The 18426-nt window shown below is 56.1% G+C and overlaps 8 protein-coding genes across 8 annotated transcripts; 4 read left to right on the top strand and 4 right to left on the bottom strand.

Moving 5' to 3' along the window:
• Nucleotides 1–52: 52 nt before the first annotated feature.
• FA10DRAFT_298308 (hypothetical protein) lies at nucleotides 53–3583 on the top strand (the record flags this gene model as incomplete). The annotated part of the gene is made up of 5 exons (XM_025524579.1): nucleotides 53–580; nucleotides 651–966; nucleotides 1032–1498; nucleotides 1554–1782; nucleotides 1839–3583. 5 exons carry the CDS (start codon nucleotides 53–55, stop codon nucleotides 3581–3583), a joined length of 3285 nt encoding a protein of 1094 aa, XP_025380052.1.
• Nucleotides 3396–7139, bottom strand: FA10DRAFT_298307 (WD40 repeat-like protein). Its single transcript, XM_025524578.1, has 3 exons — nucleotides 6296–7139; nucleotides 6001–6232; nucleotides 3396–5939 (listed from the first exon to the last, which is right to left on the bottom strand). Exons 1-3 carry the CDS (start codon nucleotides 6637–6639, stop codon nucleotides 3738–3740), a joined length of 2778 nt encoding a protein of 925 aa, XP_025380051.1. The 5' UTR covers nucleotides 6640–7139; the 3' UTR covers nucleotides 3396–3737.
• Nucleotides 7140–7487: 348 nt separating this feature from the next.
• Nucleotides 7488–9768, top strand: FA10DRAFT_289990 (alcohol oxidase). Its single transcript, XM_025524330.1, has 2 exons — nucleotides 7488–7978; nucleotides 8037–9768. Exons 1-2 carry the CDS (start codon nucleotides 7537–7539, stop codon nucleotides 9536–9538), a joined length of 1944 nt encoding a protein of 647 aa, XP_025380050.1. The 5' UTR covers nucleotides 7488–7536; the 3' UTR covers nucleotides 9539–9768.
• On the bottom strand, nucleotides 9615–11679 carry FA10DRAFT_263595 (UEV-domain-containing protein). The gene is made up of 6 exons (XM_025520283.1): nucleotides 11547–11679; nucleotides 11395–11479; nucleotides 11095–11333; nucleotides 9981–11029; nucleotides 9750–9910; nucleotides 9615–9702 (listed from the first exon to the last, which is right to left on the bottom strand). Exons 1-6 carry the CDS (start codon nucleotides 11592–11594, stop codon nucleotides 9662–9664), a joined length of 1623 nt encoding a protein of 540 aa, XP_025380049.1. The 5' UTR covers nucleotides 11595–11679; the 3' UTR covers nucleotides 9615–9661.
• FA10DRAFT_246834 (putative NEDD8 precursor-ubiquitin-like protein) lies at nucleotides 11584–12336 on the top strand (the record flags this gene model as incomplete). Its single annotated transcript, XM_025519427.1, has 4 exons — nucleotides 11584–11914; nucleotides 11983–12097; nucleotides 12159–12213; nucleotides 12286–12336. Exons 1-4 carry the CDS (start codon nucleotides 11881–11883, stop codon nucleotides 12334–12336), a joined length of 255 nt encoding a protein of 84 aa, XP_025380048.1. The 5' UTR covers nucleotides 11584–11880.
• Nucleotides 12337–12698: 362 nt separating this feature from the next.
• FA10DRAFT_276844 (hypothetical protein) lies at nucleotides 12699–13747 on the bottom strand (the record flags this gene model as incomplete). The annotated part of the gene is made up of 2 exons (XM_025523341.1): nucleotides 12699–13268; nucleotides 13355–13747. 2 exons carry the CDS (start codon nucleotides 13745–13747, stop codon nucleotides 12699–12701), a joined length of 963 nt encoding a protein of 320 aa, XP_025380047.1.
• A 118-nt stretch (nucleotides 13748–13865) lies between these two features.
• On the top strand, nucleotides 13866–16551 carry FA10DRAFT_263594 (hypothetical protein). Its single transcript, XM_025520282.1, has 2 exons — nucleotides 13866–15532; nucleotides 15609–16551. Exons 1-2 carry the CDS (start codon nucleotides 14106–14108, stop codon nucleotides 16123–16125), a joined length of 1944 nt encoding a protein of 647 aa, XP_025380046.1. The 5' UTR covers nucleotides 13866–14105; the 3' UTR covers nucleotides 16126–16551.
• Nucleotides 16552–16670: 119 nt separating this feature from the next.
• Nucleotides 16671–18397, bottom strand: FA10DRAFT_8041 (hypothetical protein). Its single transcript, XM_025525717.1, has 4 exons — nucleotides 18265–18397; nucleotides 18008–18191; nucleotides 17321–17924; nucleotides 16671–17204 (listed from the first exon to the last, which is right to left on the bottom strand). Exons 2-4 carry the CDS (start codon nucleotides 18162–18164, stop codon nucleotides 17153–17155), a joined length of 813 nt encoding a protein of 270 aa, XP_025380045.1. The 5' UTR covers nucleotides 18165–18191; nucleotides 18265–18397; the 3' UTR covers nucleotides 16671–17152.
• Between the last annotated feature and the right edge of the window lie 29 nt (nucleotides 18398–18426).

Raw genomic sequence — 18426 nt, 5'->3', positions numbered from 1 at the left:
TTCTCGACTTGAATCCTCCTCCCACTCCCAAGGTAGAGGGGATCTAGCAACCATGGAGGGATCGTCTGATCTCTTCCAGCTACACCCTATCCTATACCCAGCGCTCCCGGATGACCACCGCATCAAGGCCGACTCGCCCGCAGCCATCAGTCGAGCGGTGCGATGCTCGGAGCCTTTTGGAACCAATCTCTACCTGGGCTCCAGCGATGGTCAAATACATTGGTACTCTCATACTCCATCGGCACCCTCGACGTCGTCGGCGCCCAATGACCAAGAGTACCAGCATGTGGCCTCGCGCACCATTTCCACAATGGGTAAACCCGTGGAGCGCATCATGATCCTCGCGCCCTTATCCATCGCTGCCGTCCTGTCCGAATCAACTTTGAGCTTCTATGAGCTGCCGGACCTTCAACCGGTTCATCCACAGGTACTGCCGCACACCAAAGGCGTCGCCAGTGTCGTCATTGACGATGCTGAGGGGCAAGAGGCCGATGGTGAAGGACTAGTCAGCCTATGCATAATTAAGAGGAAGCAAATCATTCTCGTCAAAGTGGGCTCAGACACCTGGAGGATCATTAAGGTGCGTTGCGCCTTTATCATCATGAAATCACACTCTCAGTCTGACTCATGCTATTCGCTGTTTGGCACAGGAAATTCCCCTTCCAAGCGGAGCACTGCTTGCGCGCCGGTTTGCAGACGCCCTCTGCATCGCGACGTCGTCAGATTACAGCGTCGTGGACCTGAGCCAGGCGACGCTATCGCCCGTTGGACTTCCCATCAGCGAGACTTCCGATTCTCCCTCTGCGTCTGTGCGGCCATCGATCCTGTCCGTTTCCAAAGGCAAGGGCAACTGCGTTTTCCTTCTCACGAGCCACTCGCAAGACCTCACGCTGGGCGTCTTCATCACGCCGCAAGGCGGTCCTACGGCCGAGATTCTCGAATGGCCGAGTCACCCGAGGGCACTGGGTTGGTGTGCCCATCTTGCGCTCTTCAGTGACTGAGCTGACTCTCTTTGGCGACGTCCCTGACAGCTCTGGAATACCCCTATCTGCACGCGCTGCTGCGAAACGATACCATTGAGGTTCACAACGTTCAGACGATGCAGAGGGTACAGATCTTGCACCTTCCTTCTGCGCTGGAGCCAAGGCTGCTTTCGTCCGCCGCCACATCGCTTGAAGTCGTCGAGAGTGCAAGCCAGGATAAGTTGCGGCTCATCACGGCCACCGTAGGCCGATCAAGTATTCGACGCGTCGATGCCGCCGCCGATGACGACGACAACGCAAGGGGGCCCATGAGCTGGAAGAGAGAAGTTCTTGGCGCACGGATGAAGTCGAGGGTATTACTGGTGTGCAAGAATGCAGTACAGTGCCTCTGTATGACTAGGACGACGACCTTTGCGATGCGAGCCTTGATCCGAGGCGACTTTCGTCGATGTCAGGCTCTTGCAGACGAGGCCTGGTCCCAGGTTCAGGAAGCCGGCGATGACGGCAGCAAAGAGGTGCGACCAAAGCAATTTGCAGCAGCTGAAGACGCTGACTTCTCTTGTTGCACAGGCCCTCGAGCTCGAATACATCAATCAAGTCATCGGTTTCTGGCATCTCAAATCCTTGCGATTTGAACAAGCCGGCGCTTACCTTTTACGGAGTGGCCTCGATCTTCACCCCATTCTCTGCTGTCTCTTCCCCGACTTGATACCTCCCTCCTCCCAGGTGGAAAAAGAAGTCGAGATTTTTGCCGACATCGAGCAAGAGCTCGTTGCAATTGGCTCCTGTCAAGATTACGGTTAGTCATCTCGTTCCCACATTGTGCTCTGATGCGCTGACCCAACATCGTACCAGTGAGGAACAATCTCGAGGACAACTACTCGCCGCCACTGGATGTCGACGAGGATGATGTCCTTAAGAAGCTGTTCGGTCTCCTCATGAGCAGAGCTCGAGGTTTGGTGCGGACTTTGCTTGAGGATCATCGATTGACGAGCAATCACTATCGCGGCGAGAGACTCCCGCGTCACTTGGCCGATACAGCCTTGGCTCAACTGTACGCTCAAGAAAATGACAAGGCGTCATTGACAAATCTGCTTGCCGAAAACAATGAGTGCGACGAGGCGACCATCGAGCCACTGTTGGAGCAAAACGAATGCTGGGCGGCACTGGCAAAAATTAAAGAAAAGCAGGGCGATTGGTCTAGGGCTTTGGACCTTTCGACCCGGCTGATCGGAGGCGAGCTTGTCGACGCCGCTTTTGCGGGCACCGTGCAGGATGTAGCCACGATGTTGTCGAGCTGCGACGACCCAAGACTCGTGCGACAGTACGGCCTCTGGCTGGTTCAGCGCGACGCCGATGCGGGTATCAGGCTCCTAACTCGAGGCGTCGGCCGAGGCTCCGACAAATTGGCAGCAGGGGACCACCAAGGCACGCTGTCCGAGCTTCGAAAGATCGACGAGAAGGCCGCCGAGGCATTTCTGGAGTATTTGGTCCTTTCTCGGAAACAAAGCCTTCCGGATGCCCACATGGATCTGGTCACGACGCTGCTGGGGCGCATTGCTTCGGCTTTAGAGGACGATGCCGAACGACAAGCCATGGCCGAAGTGGCAACTGACTATCGCGAGGGCGCTTACGAAGACTCATTCGTCGCTCATTTGGCTCTACGTATCGATGGATCGAAGGTCATGTTGGAGCGCCTGAAGCTCATCATGCTGCTACAAGGATCACAAGTCCTAAACGTCGAGTCTCTCCTCGGAGTCATTCAACGTGTGCCTATCCTCATGTTTGAGCAGGCGGTTTTGCTGGGCAAACTTCGACATAACCGAGAGGCCCTCCAGATTCTCGCAATCAACTTGAGAGATGCCAACTCAGCCGAAGCTTTCTGCCACCAGGGAGGCCAAGTTCTCAGTCCGATGCTGGCGGAGCGAATCGCCAACGACGGCAGGCCTCAGCTGAAGCTGTATGCGACCCTGGTCACCCGAGGAGCAACTAAGAAGAAGATTGCGCCCGCCCATCCTCCAGCAACGATGCCATCAGGCAAGCCCGACATGAACGACGGCGAGAAGTCAAAGCTTCTCCGACTCTTGCTTCAAATATACCTGGATCAATCCTCGAGAGGAGAGGGAGGGGAAGAAACCTATCAGATCCCTACGGCGCACCTCCTCAACACGCAGGCCATTCACCTGTCCACGCTCGACATCCTCGAACAGGTCCCGGACGCCTGGCCCCTGAAAACACTAGAGACCTTTCTTACCAAGAAGCTCAGGGGGGGTGTCGTCCGGCGACATCAAGGCCTGGTCGAGAGAGGGGTATGCCTCGCACAGAATTTAGAGGTCAATGAAGTCGTGTGGGCAAGGTTGAGAAGCATGGGCGGCATCATCCAAGACGAATCGTACGACGACGATGGGGTCGAAGGGGACGGTGACCGGAGAGATGGGGGAGACGACGCATCTTTAGTGGTCGAGGAAAAGAAACTCGTCCCTCTCCCTCCAGTCGACGACAGATCTGCTGTTGACGTCGACTCTCCAAACTCGCTGCCAAGAAAGGACGAGATGGACCAAGCCGCCGTCGCCTCTTTCACCCAACGGGAGTTTGCCTAGATGTATCACTGTCTTTCATGCTAATGAACCGAATTGATAATGAGAGTAACGGAGCGATATACTGAGTGTGCTTTGTCTGCTTCATGTGCCGAGGATACTGAAAAGAGCGAACAAGACTAATGACTTTGAAGGCATGTGTATGTGCCGATGCTGATCAGTCTGCCTCCTCCATGACTTCCTCGCCTTCGCCCTCTTCATCTTCGTCATCTTCATCATCCTCCTCTCCTTCTACACCCTCCTCATCGTCCTCTTCCTCCCCATCTTCCTCATCCTCATCCTCGTCCCCTTCGCCTTCGTCCTCCTCGTCCTCATCGACCTCCACCTCCATCCCACCTACAGTCTCCATGAAACGGCGCGTCCCGGCTCCACCGCTACCTCTTCGGGTCCGTCGTCTCCTCCCTGGCGTTGATAAAGGGGAAGAATATCCTCTTGCCTGCGGCTGTTGCTGCTCTCTGCTGCTTCCCGCTGCCATGCTGATGTCCCCGTTTTCATCGGTGTCCCTCCCCATGATGGATGTAGATGGATGCTGTGGACTGACACTCCATGGAAACGGCGTGGGCCCCATCATGTCCAAGTCGACGCTGCCATCCCTTGCGTCGCTCGATCTCGATGTCGAGCCATTCGTCGCACCTTGCCCGGTTGCCCTACCCTCACCATTTACAGCGCTTCTTCGTCTGAGAGAATGACCAACCCCGTTCCCGATGCTGGGGCTATTACCTGATCTCTCGAGCTCGTCCATCTGCCGACGGTGCCGACCAAACGCTTCCTCCTCGACGCCCAATGCTGTGCCCAGTAATCTCTTCGGCCTCCAGATGCGAACAGTCGTATCGTCGCTAGCACTGGCAAAAAGAGCAAAATCCCACGGATGCCAAGCCACGCTGTTGACGCAGCCCTCACCATGTCCTGCCAAGCGGTCCAATAGCTGGCCAGAACGCCGATGGTAGACGTAGATTTTAGCATCTTCGCTCCCGCTCAAAACGAAATTCCTCGTCGCGCCTCCAAAACAGCTTCTGATGACGTTTCTCGCGATCTGGTGGCCCGTATATCGGCGCAATAATGACTGCCTTTGGAAGTCCCAGAGCTGCGCTTCGTTTGGCTTGCGATTGACGAGAATCTGCTGCGAATCATGTGAAAAGCAAACGGATGACATCTCTTCGTAGAAGTAAATTGAACCCAACTCCTCCCTCGCCTCGACGTCGTAGAATGAAAGGCGATATTTCTCGTCGGTGAGGAGCCTGTTCCCCCCGCCTGTGTCACTTCTTCCATCTTCTCCTCTTGCTCGTCCTTCAGGCCCACCATTAGCGCTGAATTGATCTTCATTCACGTCACGGTAGGCGTGCGACGTCGTCGGCCTGTCGTCTGCATTGCCGGTCATCATCGAAAGTGGACTGGGGCTTTCGGAATAGCTGTACGATCTCGTGGATGAGGTACCCGCGGTCCCAGGCGTGCGTCCGTCTCCAGATGGGCGACTTGGAATGGCGCGATGGGAGACGGCTGCGAGATATCGTCCGTTGGGTGAGACATCAAAGGCCAGTACTCGGAACGGAGATGTCTTCCAGGTGTGCAGCTTCTTTTCCTCGGCATTGTCCCAGATGACAACGCTCGCGTCCATGCTCGCCGTAAGGAAATGGCGACCGTCGGGAAGCCAAGCGCCGGCAGCCTCGTAGTGATGCTTGGCATACTCTTTCCTTGATCCATCTTCAATGTTCCAGACTGCAACGTCACCGTCTACTGTCGTCGAAAGCAGAGACTTGTCATCTGGACTCCAAGCCACGCTCCAAACAGCAGCCAAGTGAGGACCGAGTCGATGCAGGACCTCAAAGTCGCTCTGTCGGCCCCCCACACTCCATACAATGACCATCTTGTCTTTGCCTGCGGTGGCCAGCTTTGTACCACTATTTGAAAAGGCCACGTGTAGGACTTCGTCGGTGTGACCCGTCAGGATGGCCGCCGTATCAGTGGGAAATGACGACCTATCCGAGACCTTGTCGGTGTAGAGGGAGACGTGAGTGTCGAGGGGAAGATTAAAATAGGGGTCAGACCTCTTTTGCTCGAGCTGAGCCTGCTCGAGGAGCTCCGGTAGTCTTCTGCTTGGCACCATGATCGAGGGTAGCACAGCGGACTCGATGGCGTGTAGAAGTTCCGTTCTCGAGGTGACACCAGCGCCTGGCCATTTGGCCCTCGCTCGAAGCTCTTCTGGAGAAGCGCAGATCACAAGACTGGAGAGGTGGTGCAGTCGATCGGTGCCTGCGTTGTGGGGGGCCAAGCGGTCACGCAGGATCGATAGAGCCTTTTTCGTCTGCCGTGATTCGAGGAGCTCCAGATATCGCTGTTGATCAATGAGGAACTTAACGTGCTGTGAAGCAGGAAATCCAGGCGTCAGTTTTCAGAGAAAATACCGAAAGCGTTCTACTCACCTCTATCCCGAGGTGCCGGGGGTCGCGAAGCACCAGATCCAGTCCGGCTGATGAGCTTGTACCTGCGATTGCGCTTCTCGCAGCAATTCTCGAAGCAGCACTATTGAGTCCATCGAACAAGAGCCTCTCTGAACTTCTCCAGTCGCCTGACAAGACAGCCTGTCGAAATGCGAGGATAGAGGGGTGCTCCATCTTGAAACCAGACTCCATCGCCAGAGCCTTGGCCGCCGATCTGCAAGAGCGGTGGTCAGCTCGTCCGTACATTATAACTCAGAGATCTTGACGGCAAGCTCACTCGAATCCTAGCTCCTTCAAGCTTTGAATAGTCAAGCGGACAAATTCTCGCTTGTCAATAGAGCTGCCATCATAGAGGGGCGTGAATGCGCTCGCATCATCGTCGATGCTGTCATCCCCATCCTCAGACGTGGCTGAGTTCTGTCTCAAAGCATTACCGTTGTTGGGCGCGCCATGGTTGGCCATGCTGCTGCTACCACTACTGCCACTGCGACGGTGGAGGAGGGATGAGTCGCTCGAAAGTTGTTGCTGCTGCCCGTCTTTGCCATCGCCGTGGCCATTCATAGGACCCTCGCCGTTCGATCGGCTGCCGTCTGCTGTGCCGTTGCTGCTGTGAAGGGCCATGTTCGTGGCTGAAGATGTTGTCGCGGTGTTCGAGTCGCTCTGAGAAGGGCTCCTCTGATCGATGCCAGAGGCTGGGCCGAGACGAGCCCGCTTGTGGGGACGATCCCTTGCGGAGTCGTCGCCTTCGATATCGATTGGGCGCTGCGTTATGACTCCTGAAGGCCTTCAAGCCTTTCGACTTGTCTTGTTGCTGCTGTTGGAACTGGCCGATGGCTGGCGTCAAAATTGATGCGGCTGCGTAGAGAGAAGCTGCTGATCTTTGTGCTGTTGCGAGGATGCGCGATCAAGGAGGACAAGGGGGTTTCGGTGGTTTGTATCAAGACTGCGCGTAGTACTGAGGGTAGAGACGTCGGTGCAAAGGTTCGTCTCGGGCCGAGAAGGGACCTCGACTCCCTCGACGAATCTCAACAGCCGAGCTACTACCTTTGCTGTCGACGCAAAACGGGCTCTCTTGGTGCCGGAAAATGCAAGCAGTTGGCCGTGATTAAGTGAGAGTCAACGGGTGCAGCTCAGCGAGAGCCCTGGCGGGTTACCTACTACTGTTAAGCCCTCGTGGCTAGTAGTAGTAGCGTACGTAGTCCGCGCTCGGGCCAACCCTCGCAACAAAATAAAAATCAACTAAAAAATAAAGAACAAAACAGATAGCGTCAGAGATCGCACCTACCTAAGGTAGTAAAGAGAAGCTCCGACGCTGGAGCGTTCTCATTGCCGCCGCGCATCTCGAAGAGGAGTCTGCCGCTCCGACGACCCCTTCTGAAGCAATAATGAGCGAATCCTTCAGCCACCCCTGTCTTTATTGTGTTCACCCTCTTTGAGTCTCGGATCTCCTCTCCTTTCCTCCCAAACTACAACCACGAGTCTCCTCTCTCCCATCTTTCCTGATCAAAGCGACGTGAGATGACACCCATCTCGCTCTACGGTCTCGTGACCATTCCATTCCTGGTTTTTCTGATCTTCACAGAGATCGCGGTAGCCGCAAGCACTTTTTCGGGAGGCGCCGCTATCATCAGCGACGCCTCAATAGTTTCCAAGCAAATCTTTGACTACATTATCGTCGGCGCAGGCAATGCTGGTCTGGTGGTGGCCAACCGCCTGACGGAGGACTCAAACATTAACGTGCTTGTCATCGAAGCTGGCACTGACACACGCAACGCGCCGCCCGTCTATATGGCAAACGAGACATATGGACAAACGCAGGGCAATTCAAAGTACTCGCACAATTTTGAGACCGTCTTCCAGCCCTTATCCAGTGACACGCGGCAGCAGTGGTCTGGAAAGGGCCTGGGCGGCTCTACCACCGTCAATGGTCAAGTTTGGAACGCTCCGAGTAGCGATGAGGGTGAGCAGATGCGACGGTGGAGCTCTCTAGAAACAAGGCTGATGTGTTTTCGATGAAGTCAATGTCATGGGCCTCATCAGTGGTAACCGAGCTTTTACGTGGGACAGACTGCTCAAATACTACAAAAAAGCCCAGAATCTCAATGGTCCTTCCCGCGAGCTGGCGACTATGGGTGTCACGTTCGACAATGACGTCCATCATCGAGGCGGCCCTGTGGACATTTGCTTCGATGACATTATGTTCAGCGGTCCACCTCAAGTTGCTTTCGTCAAGGGATGCCTTAGAGCCCACGGCTTGCCCAAAATTCGCGATTCGCAAGCAGGCAACCCCAATGGCGTCTTTTATGTCCCTACGACGGTGTATCAGCACCAAAATCTGAAAAGGGTAAGCTCTGCGACGTCATATCTCTCGCCATATGAGAAGATTCGTCCCAATTTGACAATCCTGGTCGGTTGGCGGGGCACACGGCTTGATTGGAGCCAGCAGCAACCAAAAGACTCCAAATCGTCGTCAAAAAAGCGCAATGGTCAGCAAAGAGGATCTTCGAAGCTACTTCGAGCGACAGGAGTCGATGTACGAGCCGAGAAAGACGGTCCGATGTACACTATCTTCGCCTCGAAGGAGGTGATCGTTTCAGCGGGCGCCATCCAGTCACCCCTCTTCCTCGAGCTTTCAGGCATCGGGTCGCCAACCATACTAAACAAGATTGGTCAAGCCGTCATCATACCCCTTCCAGGTGTGGGCACGCACATGACCGAGCAATGTCAAGTCGGCATCAGTGCGAACGTCAAGGATCGCCGCTGGCGCGGCCAGGGCGCTTCAAGCTCCATTGCCCAGCCCAACATGGCCCAACTCTTTCCCCGAAACATTTCCGCCGTCGCAGCTTACGTCGAAGCCAATGTGAATAGGTGGGCTAGTGAGGCTGTCGAAGCGGGTGCTGCCGTCGACAGGAATGCTCTTGTGGCCGAGTACAAGTTGATGGCCCGCGGCCTCTTCCGCCGCAAATGGGCCGCCAGCGAGAACTTTTTCGGCAACGGTTTCTTTGGTGATGAAAGCGACCTTTCGTCGTCCGTGTACACGCTACACCCATTCTCCCGAGGATTCACCCACGCAAGGTCCATCGACCCATTTGATCTACCGATTGTAGATCCTCGCTATTGGACGGCAGATATCGACGTCGACATGGAGGTCGGCGGCATCCAAGCAGCCGTCAAAGTCTTCAACACGCCAGAAGTATTGTCGGTGCGCGAGCCAGGCACCCCGGTCCTTCCGGAAATCAATGCAACGACGCTTGCACCTTTTGGCGGGAGCGAATATGCCTTCTGGCGCAACCACATACTGAGCACCTACGGGGCCCTGCAGCATGCCGTGGGCACTTGCAGCATGAAGCCCAGGCAGCATGGCGGCGTTGTCGACGGCAACTTCAAGGTGTATGGCACGGCAAATGTCCGCGTAGTCGACGCCAGTGTCATTCCCATGCAAATGTCTGCGCACACGCAGGCCAGTGTCTATGCCTTTGCCGAGTGGGCTAGCGACATCATCAAGCAGCAGAGGATGTAGCCAACGAAGATTCAGAGCAGACTCGAACATCGCACCAGCACGCGATGATCCTCATGAAGATTTTGATATCATCATAGCCATTGATAATCTTTTCCCTTTTCACACACACACGCAGGGGCACTTTCACTCCCTTTCCAAGCACGCATGTGAGATGCTCCGTGTATCTCCTTTGATCATCATCTTAGACATTGTTACCACCCCATGCCATGACATATCTTCTGAGCGAGAGCGCGTCGCATGAATTGCTCCCTGGCCAAGAATCTTGTCTGCTTGAGGAACCTGTCGAGGTCGATCACTTCTGCATTCAGGGCCCGTCCAAGATGGTAGAGGGTGTCCTCGATTGCGTTGTCTTCCGCAACCAAGTCGATGAGCCTGTAGCAAAGAGATATCGGGTGAGCAAACGTGCAGTACAACCTTCTGACATGTTCATCAACAACTCAACTGATTTCCAACAATGCTCGTGCTAAACACCATCTCATCTGGATTGGGATCCTCCCGTTCCCTGAGCTTCTGCGCCCACTCTCTTGCCTCATTGACCGACCTCTCGAGGCCGTCTCCCGTCGCCCGACAGACGTCACGGACTGCCTCGAGCCTTGACATTTCGTCGCGGATCGCTGGTTCTCCTCGATCGAGGTCCGAATTGAGCAACTGGAGCTGGTTTTGGGATTCGCCCAGCGTGTTTCGTAGGTGCTGCAATCGCATCGTAAGCTTTGCGTGCAGTCGCGCATGCAGCGACAGGAGTTCCGGATTCGGCGGTCGGGGAGGCGCAGGTGCTCCCAGCGGAGAAGCGAGATTCAGATTTTGCATCTGCTGGTGCACCTCTTCGTAAGACCCTGATCGAGTCTCGACGAAATCCTGAGGGACAGGTGGAACAGGGGGAGGGCGGGGTCCGTTCGGCGACAAATGCGAGGGGCCAGCTGGCAGTGCTTGTGAGGAGCCCGCCTCGGCTGCCGACAGAGACACGCTTCGAGCAGGCTGACGGGGTCCTGTACTTGGATGTCGAGGGGCTTCTACAGGGAGCCCTTGCTCGTACACGCTTGTATTTGGGGGTGTTGGTTGTGCATACTGATAATACCTTGGATCCATGGACTGATGCCGGAAATGCTGAGTCGGAGAGGCTGAGGGAGCAAGGTGACCTAGATGCGAGGCACCTGCGGCGTACCGCGGATCATGATGTTGGGTACCGGGGCTCTGATGGTTGGCCTGCGGAGGGAGCGACGTCCGCCTTTGGGGATCGGCATAGCTTCCACCTGGTTTGGGGGGTTTTAGAGGAGGCCCTGTTTCTGCTCTTGACGAAGTTGTTTGTGGGCTTTGAGGGGGCAATTGCGGTGGCCGTCTTTCCCGTGGATCACCGGATGGCTGCGGACTCAGTCCTGGCCCTGGCGAAGGTGTGCCTTGTGCTGAAGGAGCCCCTCTTGGCTTCGCGTACACTGGTGGCTCTTGGCCGAATATACTCTGGCAATCGTGGACGAAATCAAGCAAGTTCGAAGCCTAAAAGAGATGGCCTATCTAAGTTTCCCATACTTCACTTCAGATGCGGCTTCGTGGCAGCTCACCTCCCATTTCTTCTCCCAGCGCTCCAGATATGGCCCGCCAACCTTGCCGCTGACGTCGACGTGCTTGCCCTTCCGCACGAGCATGTCAGCCGTGGGTGTGACATACGCAATCGGAGCTTCTCTCGGGTACATCCTCGGGATCCAGTACGCAACCGGAATGTTGTACGTGGCTCCGCGATAGCCCACAGGGATGGTTCCTTCCAGGACCAGCAGCAATTGCGTCCGACCATCGTCGTAGGCTTGAAACGTCCAGTTGATCAGCTTAGGTACCTACGAAAGCACTAGCCCAGCATCACTTACTATATACCTCTGTCTTGGGAGACAAGGATGAGACGGCCATCAAGGTTCGGTCCACATCAGCATAGACCCGATCCGCCTCTGGATACTGTTGAAGTTACACACGCGTAGTGAGCTCGGCCTGTCCATTCCAAGCCAACAAAAAGCTCGCTCACTGGATCCAATATGCTCCGAAGCCATCTCTGCACCACTCCGTGATCCATCTGGTGCCGCTCTTGCTTCTTCCCACGCCGACGTCGTCCTCGTCCTCGTCCTCGTCCCCTTCGTTGTCGTTGCTGCAGCTGACTGACATTCAGCCCTGGCGAGGAAGCAGCGAAAGCACAAGCCACATGATTACCCACGTGTAATTTTAGAGCTCCACCCTGAGCACGCCAATTGTCGATAGTAGATTGAGTGTGCAACGACGACGACGACGACAACGACGACGACCAGGGCCCACCAGTCTCCTTGACCTGTTGGACTCAGCTTTAGAAGCAGGAGATAGACAAAATGCTCATCAAAGTGAAGACGCTGACGGGCAAGGGTGAGTCATTTGCCGACTGATGTTCGCTAGGCTTGTAGCAAGGTTTGCTGACGCGATTCATTTGATAGAGATCGAGCTCGACATCGAGCCCACAGACAAGATCACTAGGATCAAAGAGCGGGTCGAGGAGAAGGAAGGCATTCCTCCAGCTCAGCAGCGCCTCATCTTTGGTGGAAAGCAAATGTGAGTGCTGGGCCAGGCGCAAAGGTAGTCAAGGGCCGGCATCGGCTGACCTGCTGCGCAGGCACGACGAAAAAACAGCAAAGGAGTTCGGCGTTGAGGGCGGCTCGGTTCTTCACGTGAGTAGCACAGATAGGCACCCCTCGTCTTTGCCATCTTCTGATATCGTCTTTGTGCCGAATGTCCGACAGTTGGTTCTGGCTCTTCGCGGTGGTGCTTTTGTTGGTGCGATGCGCGGGTAGACTCCGGCCGATTTAACCGATTATACGCAATGGATGACATTCATTAACGAGCTGATGTTGGCCACGGTGATACCAATCAAGAACTGACTAGAGCTCAGATGTGAGGACTGCCCGTCTCTCAGAGGTACCGCTGCAACTTTCACGGGTGCCTAACGAGATGACGCGCGAGAACGAGACATCAGACATAGCGACCATCTCAGTTGTCTAAGTTTGCTCGGGATGTTGAGAGGACGCTTTCGTCCTCGTAGCTTCAGTCCTCATGCAAAGTAGTGCAGTCTCGCCTCTTGTCAAGATGATGAGTAGGGCTTGATTACCAGACTTAGGCAGTGGGTGTGACAATGAAGCAAACATGATACAGTATATTACAGTGCGACCCGATCTTGTGTTGTGACTGACGCGACGATGTCGAATCGGTCACGACCTTGAAGCCTTCGCTCGACAGACAGCTTCACATTTTCGATGACTTCCTTCTCCGAGCCAAAGATTTCCAACACACATTGTTGAGGGATGGTGAAGGCGTAGAGATTGCGTCGCTTCAACCCATCGAGACCGACAAGATCCACTTGAACGAGAAGAAGAGGCACGCCTTCCAAGTTATTGACCAGCGCCTCCGGCCAAAAAGAGCCGAGGTCAAGCGCGAATCCATCGTCGACCGAGCAGCTGTAGGTTTGATGTTGATTGGGTTGGGATTGTTCGTAGTAATAGATCACTTCATAGTCGAGTAGCCAGCCAGCGAGTGCGATTCCTTCTGTTGCATGGCGGCTCAGCTCGTCAACATCGATTTCACCGTTCGCAACACTTCCAGAGGGCGGCCCACTGTCAAGAAGGACATCCTGCGTGGGTCTGCTTCCGGGGGCCGTCGTTAACGCTTTGGGCTTGCAATTGTCACGGATGGCTTCGAGCAGTGCCGAGAGATAGGCTGGCCTCTCCGACTGTATTTCACACCTGTCAATTGCGGACCTGATCCGTCTGGCTTAAGTTCACTCACTTGAACTGATGGAGGTGAGCCTTTATTTACCTTGACGAAGTACTCTGTCTCTTCCATCGCCCTGTCCATTCTCCGCAAAAATCTGCGCCTGTCCACGATGAAGATCTGGCCTGTGGGAGCATGACAGACAAAGAAAAGAGACTTGAGGCCATCAACAAGCACCTCATCAGGAATAGACCCTGGGAAAATGCTATCATATCCGTTGGCAAAGCCATGAAGTACACTCCTCAGGCAGGAGAATTCGTCCTTGTCACCGCCGAAACAGTCGACGAGACAGGCTGTCCTGTAACCAAGGACGAGCGATGAAATCTGGTATGCCAGTATGTCGGCTTTTCTCTTCGACACAGTCTCGCTTGAGTTACGGCGAAACGAGCGTGCCAGGGAAGGCTTGAGATACGAGGCGCACTCGGCGGCCGAAAGCATGGCGACCGGAGCCGGGCCGACCGGGTTGCGTGGAGGAGGGAGGGAATCGGCGGCGCGCCCCGACACGTGATTTCATGATTTTTTTTTCCTGTCGTGAGAGCTTCGAGAAGATGGAGGACCATTAGCGACAGTGTGATTCGTCCCCCCTCTTCTCGTTCCTTCTCGCTCGTTCTTCAGACAGCATTACTCGTAGCAGCTCATCCACGCCGCGAGAAGCGACTTTCCTACACAGCGAGAGCAGACAGCAGCGTCGACGTGATCAGACAGGTCGTGAAACCGATTTTCGAGATACCATCCTCACCCTTGACGCATGATCGGACTTCACGCAGTGATTTCCGTCCTATAGAGAGTGCTCGTTATGGTCTTGGCTAGGGCAGTCGCGGCGTCGTCTGCCCTTTCGCCTGTTGTTGGGGCTGCGGCGGCGACGGGAGCGCTTGCCGCTTCATCAACACCCGGACACCGCTTCCATTCCTCGCGACAGATCGCCACCAACGATGCCGTCGGCGACGCAAGTGGGAGTCGGACACCTGCCGAATCACCGATCGCTAGGCGACCTCTGAGTTCATCCAAGCTTTGCAGAAGTACGAGTTCGCCTGCGACATTCTCTCATCGACCGCTAGGTGCGTCCTCGGCGAGAGCCTCTCTCGGTGCCCCGGGCCATCAAAGGAGGCTCTTCTCCTCGTCCTCAAGGGTCGAGGCGAGCGGCGCCAAGGACCCTTATGCCACGCTTGGAGTCAAAAGAGATGCTTCCAGCAAGGAGATCAAGAGCGCCTACTACGATCTCGCCAAGAAGTTCCACCCAGACACGTCGAAGGAAAAGGGAGCAAAGGAGCGCTTTGTGGAAATCCAATCGGCGTACGACATTCTCTCCGATGACAAGAAGAAGGCAGCTTTCGATCAGTACGGCACGACCGATGGATCTCCCGGTTTTGATCCATTTGGCGGCGGCGCTGGCGGTGGCTCGCCCTTCGGAGGTTTCGGCGGGGGATTTGGCGGCTTCCAGAGCTTCGGTGGTGGGGGCGGAAACGCACAAGACATCTTTGAAGGTCTCTTTGGGGCGTTTGGTGGCGGGGGACGATCAAGAGGTGGCCAGGCAGGATTTGCTGGCGAAACAAGGGGCGAAGACCTGGACACAAGCGTCACCATCTCCTTCGAGGAGGCCTGCCGTGGCACCACGCGTAGCGTGACGATTGCCCCCGTCGAACGGTGCTCGACGTGCACGGGCAACGGAATGAAGCAAGGGGCAAAGAAGCGCACCTGTGGTGTGTGCAATGGTACCGGTACTAGGACTTTTGTGATCCAGAACGGCTTCCAAATGGCCAGCACCTGTCCAGCCTGTGGCGGAGCGGGTCAGTCTGTTGCGCCGGGAGACGAGTGCGGGACATGCGAGGGTGTCGGTCGAGTGCGATCACGAAAGACTGTCGAGGTCAAGATCCCGCCAGGCGTCGACGATGGCGCCAAGATCCGGATGGACGGAGCCGGCGATGTTCCCTTGCAAGGCTCTGGACCGCCCGGGTCTCTGTATGTGCGGATAGGCGTGCGACCCAGCAAGACCTGGCGTAGGCAAGGCACCAACCTCTACTACCCTGCGACGGTCCCCTTCCACACGGCAATCCTGGGTGGCAAGGTTCGTGTCCCTACGCTTGATGGAGACGTCGACGTCAGAGTCCCCGCAGGCACTCAGGTGGGCGATGAAATGCTTTTGCGAGGGCGGGGTGTGACGAGCTTGCTGCGAAAGGGCGACAAGGGAGACCTCTTGGTCCAGTTCGAAGTCACGATACCCAGGTGAGTATCTCTCTGCTGCGGAGAATCCTCTACTGAACACGCCCTGAAACTGATGGCACTCACTTTCGCCCTCAAGGTCCCTGACAAAACGGCAAAAGGAAATTCTTCAACAATACGTTGACGAGGTCGAAGGGCGAAAGACATCTCCCCCGCCTCAGCAACAATCACCGCCACCGCCGCCGCCGTCTTCGGAGCAAGAGGCGCCCAAGGCGAGCAGTAAGGCGGCCGAAGAGCCAAAGCCGTCTTCTTCTGGTGGGTTTCAGGGTGGTTTGAGAGGAAGAAGGTATGGGGTCCAGGAGGAAAAGAGGTGGTCTGCTCCCTCTTCCTCTGCCTCTTTCCAGCCTCCTCCCCCCTCGTCGCCGTCACCGTCTCCGTCCTCGTCCTCGCCGGCGCCAAGGAAGGACGAGGCAAGCGAGAGCAAGGGAGCGAGTTCGTCCCAGGGTGGAGAGGAGCACGCTTCATCTTCGAGAAAGAGCGAGGCAGGGAGCGAGGCAGAGGGCGAGGCAGCAGGAGGCGAGGCAGGAGGCGAGAGGCAGGGCTTCGTCGGCAAAGCCTGGAACTGGTTCACGGGCGGTGGCGGGAACAGGCGATGATCTTGATAGACACGAGTCTCCGCACTTCCCGTGCACCTTCCTTTTCCCCTTCATCGCATTGTAGAGTTAGAGAAGCAGAAGAGCTGATGGCAACGCCCGTACTTTCACCACTCAACACAGACCCATCGCCGTCATCCGGGGCCGGAGCACAGCAGGAGGAGCATAAGGCAGGAGGCGACCACGAGAGCAAGAAGGCTGCGCTGGAAGAGGCAGAGACGGACAAGGAGGGGCAATCAACGTCTTCGAGCAAGAAATGAATAGACAGGCCGCGAAAGCCTAGAAACCAGACACTACTTAATCGTAATCACCGCTCTCGTCTTATCGGTAGTCTTTGAACGTAATGCGACCAGAGAGAGAAAACTAGAGCCTGGAGTGCAGATGTCGTCTGGGAAAGAAGACAGATCCATTCTACACTGGAGAAGAGAAGAGAGAAGTCTAGCGATAGAATGTCTACCGCAAGAGGACGAGAAGAGAAGAGTGAAAAAGGAGAGCAACGAGACACAGTACAGTAGAGGTAATAACACGAATCGAGCTAACGGTGACACGGAGGAAGATCAGAGGGAACGGAGGAGAGGAAGGAAAAGAGGAGGACGGAAGACCGAGAAGACCAGGTCATCATCGCCATCATTGAGCTGCAGCACTGGCAGCAGCTGCCGTGGCCGCAGCATTTGTGATGCTGCTCCAGTCTCGCAAAACTTCCTCGTTGGTACCTTGCTGGTCATCGTGTTGTTGGTGATGCTCGGCACCGTTGGTTTCGTGGCCTTGCTCGTGCTCCTGATGCTCATGGTGCTGGTGCTCGTGGTGGTCCTCAGACGCGGGTGCTGGGGGAGGCGGACCATGCTGTCCGTCATGCTCCTGCTGCTCTTGCCCGTCATACTGGCCTTGCGCTTGTGCGAATTGGTTCGCAGCGGCAGCCGCAGCGGCAGCCGCTTCGATCTGCTGCTGTGAAGCCGCTTGTTGCTCCTCGTACTGTTTGTACGAGTCAGCCGTGTTCTCCATGTTGGCATCCACGCCTTGCTGGCCGTCGTCAGGCATGGGCGCTTCGCCGCGGAGCGCGGCAAGCTCGCTCTTCATCGCCTCTGCATCTTGCTTGAGCTTCGCGATCACCTCGATGGCTGTTTGGGCACACGCGTCAGAATAAAGCCACCCAGACGAGTCTGCTGAAAGAAACGCACCTTTGGTAAGGATCTCCCACTTGCTCGTCTTCGGGCTCCGCTCGACGCTGGGGAGTTGATCGCGAAGGTCATCAAAGAGGTCCTTCATCTCCTTCCTCCTCTTGCGCTCGGCCAGCTTGTGGCTGACCCTGAGCTCGGGGCTTCGGCTGTATGGCGTCTCCTTCTTGGCCCCGTCGGGCGGCGCCAATGAGCTTCTTGCCTTTCCCGACGACGATCGATTGCCCGTGGGGCTGTCCATCGAAGACGCGCCTGTCGTGTCCGCAAACGAGGTGCCAAGCTCCATCGACGCGTCGCCATCGTTCGTGTAGCTCGAGACGTTGCCCCCATCGCCCTCTGGCGCGCTCACACTGGGCACAGGGACGCGACCAGCGTGCTCGCTCGCGGCAGCAGCGTGTCCGAGAGCCTCCACGCCCAAATGAGGGTGTTGAGGATGCGGATGGGCTTGAAAAGGCGCCGAGAAACTGTTCCCGCCGGCGCCCGACGATTGAGGAAAGTACTGGTAATTTTGATGTTCGTCGAAGAAGTTGGTCGACGAGGCGTCTTGCGACTGGTCCTGTGGCTGCTGTTCTTGCGGCTGCTGTCCTTGATCTTCCTGGTGTTGAGCGTCCCTTCCTTCTCCGTCTGCTAAATCACCGAGACGCGTCGGGACGCATTAGCTACTGAGCGCCTTGATGGATCCGAACGAGGATGGCTTTGTTTTCACTCACCCTCCTCTCTAGGAATGTCGCCCTCTCCACCTGGCGCGGCGGCAGCGGCAGCAGCGACGGCCGCGGCAGCAGCTGCTGCTGCTGCCTCGTCGTGCTGCTGCTGCTCGCTCTTCACGTGCTCCTCTGCCGGCGCACCTCCGTTTGCTGTGGATGACATGGCTGATGGTCGATGATTCTTCCGGTTCTGATGGTTGCCTAAAACGCGGTCAGAATGGCCTTCGGTACGTGCGCGATTGCCAGTACCGAATATCACCTACCTAGGTATCTTCGCGAAGAATACGAGCGGTTTCGACGAGCGCGGATGGGTGCGAAGAAGGGGGAAAAGCACGGCTATAGGTGTCGCGGATGCTTTGTGCAATACCAATACACGTCGTGCTAGTCGGCAAGAAGGGTAGGACCTCAGCGTTAGGCAAGTTGTT

This window comes from Acaromyces ingoldii (assembly GCF_003144295.1).
Source record: "Acaromyces ingoldii strain MCA 4198 unplaced genomic scaffold FA10scaffold_1, whole genome shotgun sequence".
Taxonomy (NCBI): Eukaryota; Fungi; Basidiomycota; class Exobasidiomycetes; order Exobasidiales; family Cryptobasidiaceae; genus Acaromyces; species Acaromyces ingoldii.
This window is presented reverse-complemented; position numbering and strand designations above follow the sequence as displayed.

Excerpts from the sequence above, each read along its gene's own strand:
- FA10DRAFT_298307 (XM_025524578.1), bottom strand. The coding sequence starts at position 6,639 with ATGGCCCTTCACAGCAGCAACGGCACAGCAGACGGCAGCCGATCGAAC. Across the intron at positions 6,233-6,295 it reads TTGAAGGAGCTAGGATTCGA|ATCGGCGGCCAAGGCTCTGG; the intron begins GTGAGCTTGCCG and ends CCGCTCTTGCAG. Across the intron at positions 5,940-6,000 it reads CCCGGCACCTCGGGATAGAG|CACGTTAAGTTCCTCATTGA; the intron begins GTGAGTAGAACG and ends CCTGCTTCACAG.
- FA10DRAFT_289990 (XM_025524330.1), top strand. The coding sequence starts at position 7,537 with ATGACACCCATCTCGCTCTACGGTCTCGTGACCATTCCATTCCTGGTT. Across the intron at positions 7,979-8,036 it reads CGCTCCGAGTAGCGATGAGG|TCAATGTCATGGGCCTCATC; the intron begins GTGAGCAGATGC and ends TTTTCGATGAAG.
- FA10DRAFT_263595 (XM_025520283.1), bottom strand. The coding sequence starts at position 11,594 with ATGGATCACGGAGTGGTGCAGAGATGGCTTCGGAGCATATTGGATCCA. Across the intron at positions 11,480-11,546 it reads TTCGGAGCATATTGGATCCA|TATCCAGAGGCGGATCGGGT; the intron begins GTGAGCGAGCTT and ends TAACTTCAACAG. Across the intron at positions 11,030-11,094 it reads GCTGGGAGAAGAAATGGGAG|GCTTCGAACTTGCTTGATTT; the intron begins GTGAGCTGCCAC and ends CATCTCTTTTAG.
- FA10DRAFT_263594 (XM_025520282.1), top strand. The coding sequence starts at position 14,106 with ATGGTCTTGGCTAGGGCAGTCGCGGCGTCGTCTGCCCTTTCGCCTGTT. Across the intron at positions 15,533-15,608 it reads TTCGAAGTCACGATACCCAG|GTCCCTGACAAAACGGCAAA; the intron begins GTGAGTATCTCT and ends TTCGCCCTCAAG.
- FA10DRAFT_8041 (XM_025525717.1), bottom strand. The coding sequence starts at position 18,164 with ATGTCATCCACAGCAAACGGAGGTGCGCCGGCAGAGGAGCACGTGAAG. Across the intron at positions 17,925-18,007 it reads CGACATTCCTAGAGAGGAGG|CAGACGGAGAAGGAAGGGAC; the intron begins GTGAGTGAAAAC and ends TCGGTGATTTAG. Across the intron at positions 17,205-17,320 it reads CGGAGCCCGAAGACGAGCAA|AGGCGATGAAGAGCGAGCTT; the intron begins GTGGGAGATCCT and ends AGCAAGATGCAG.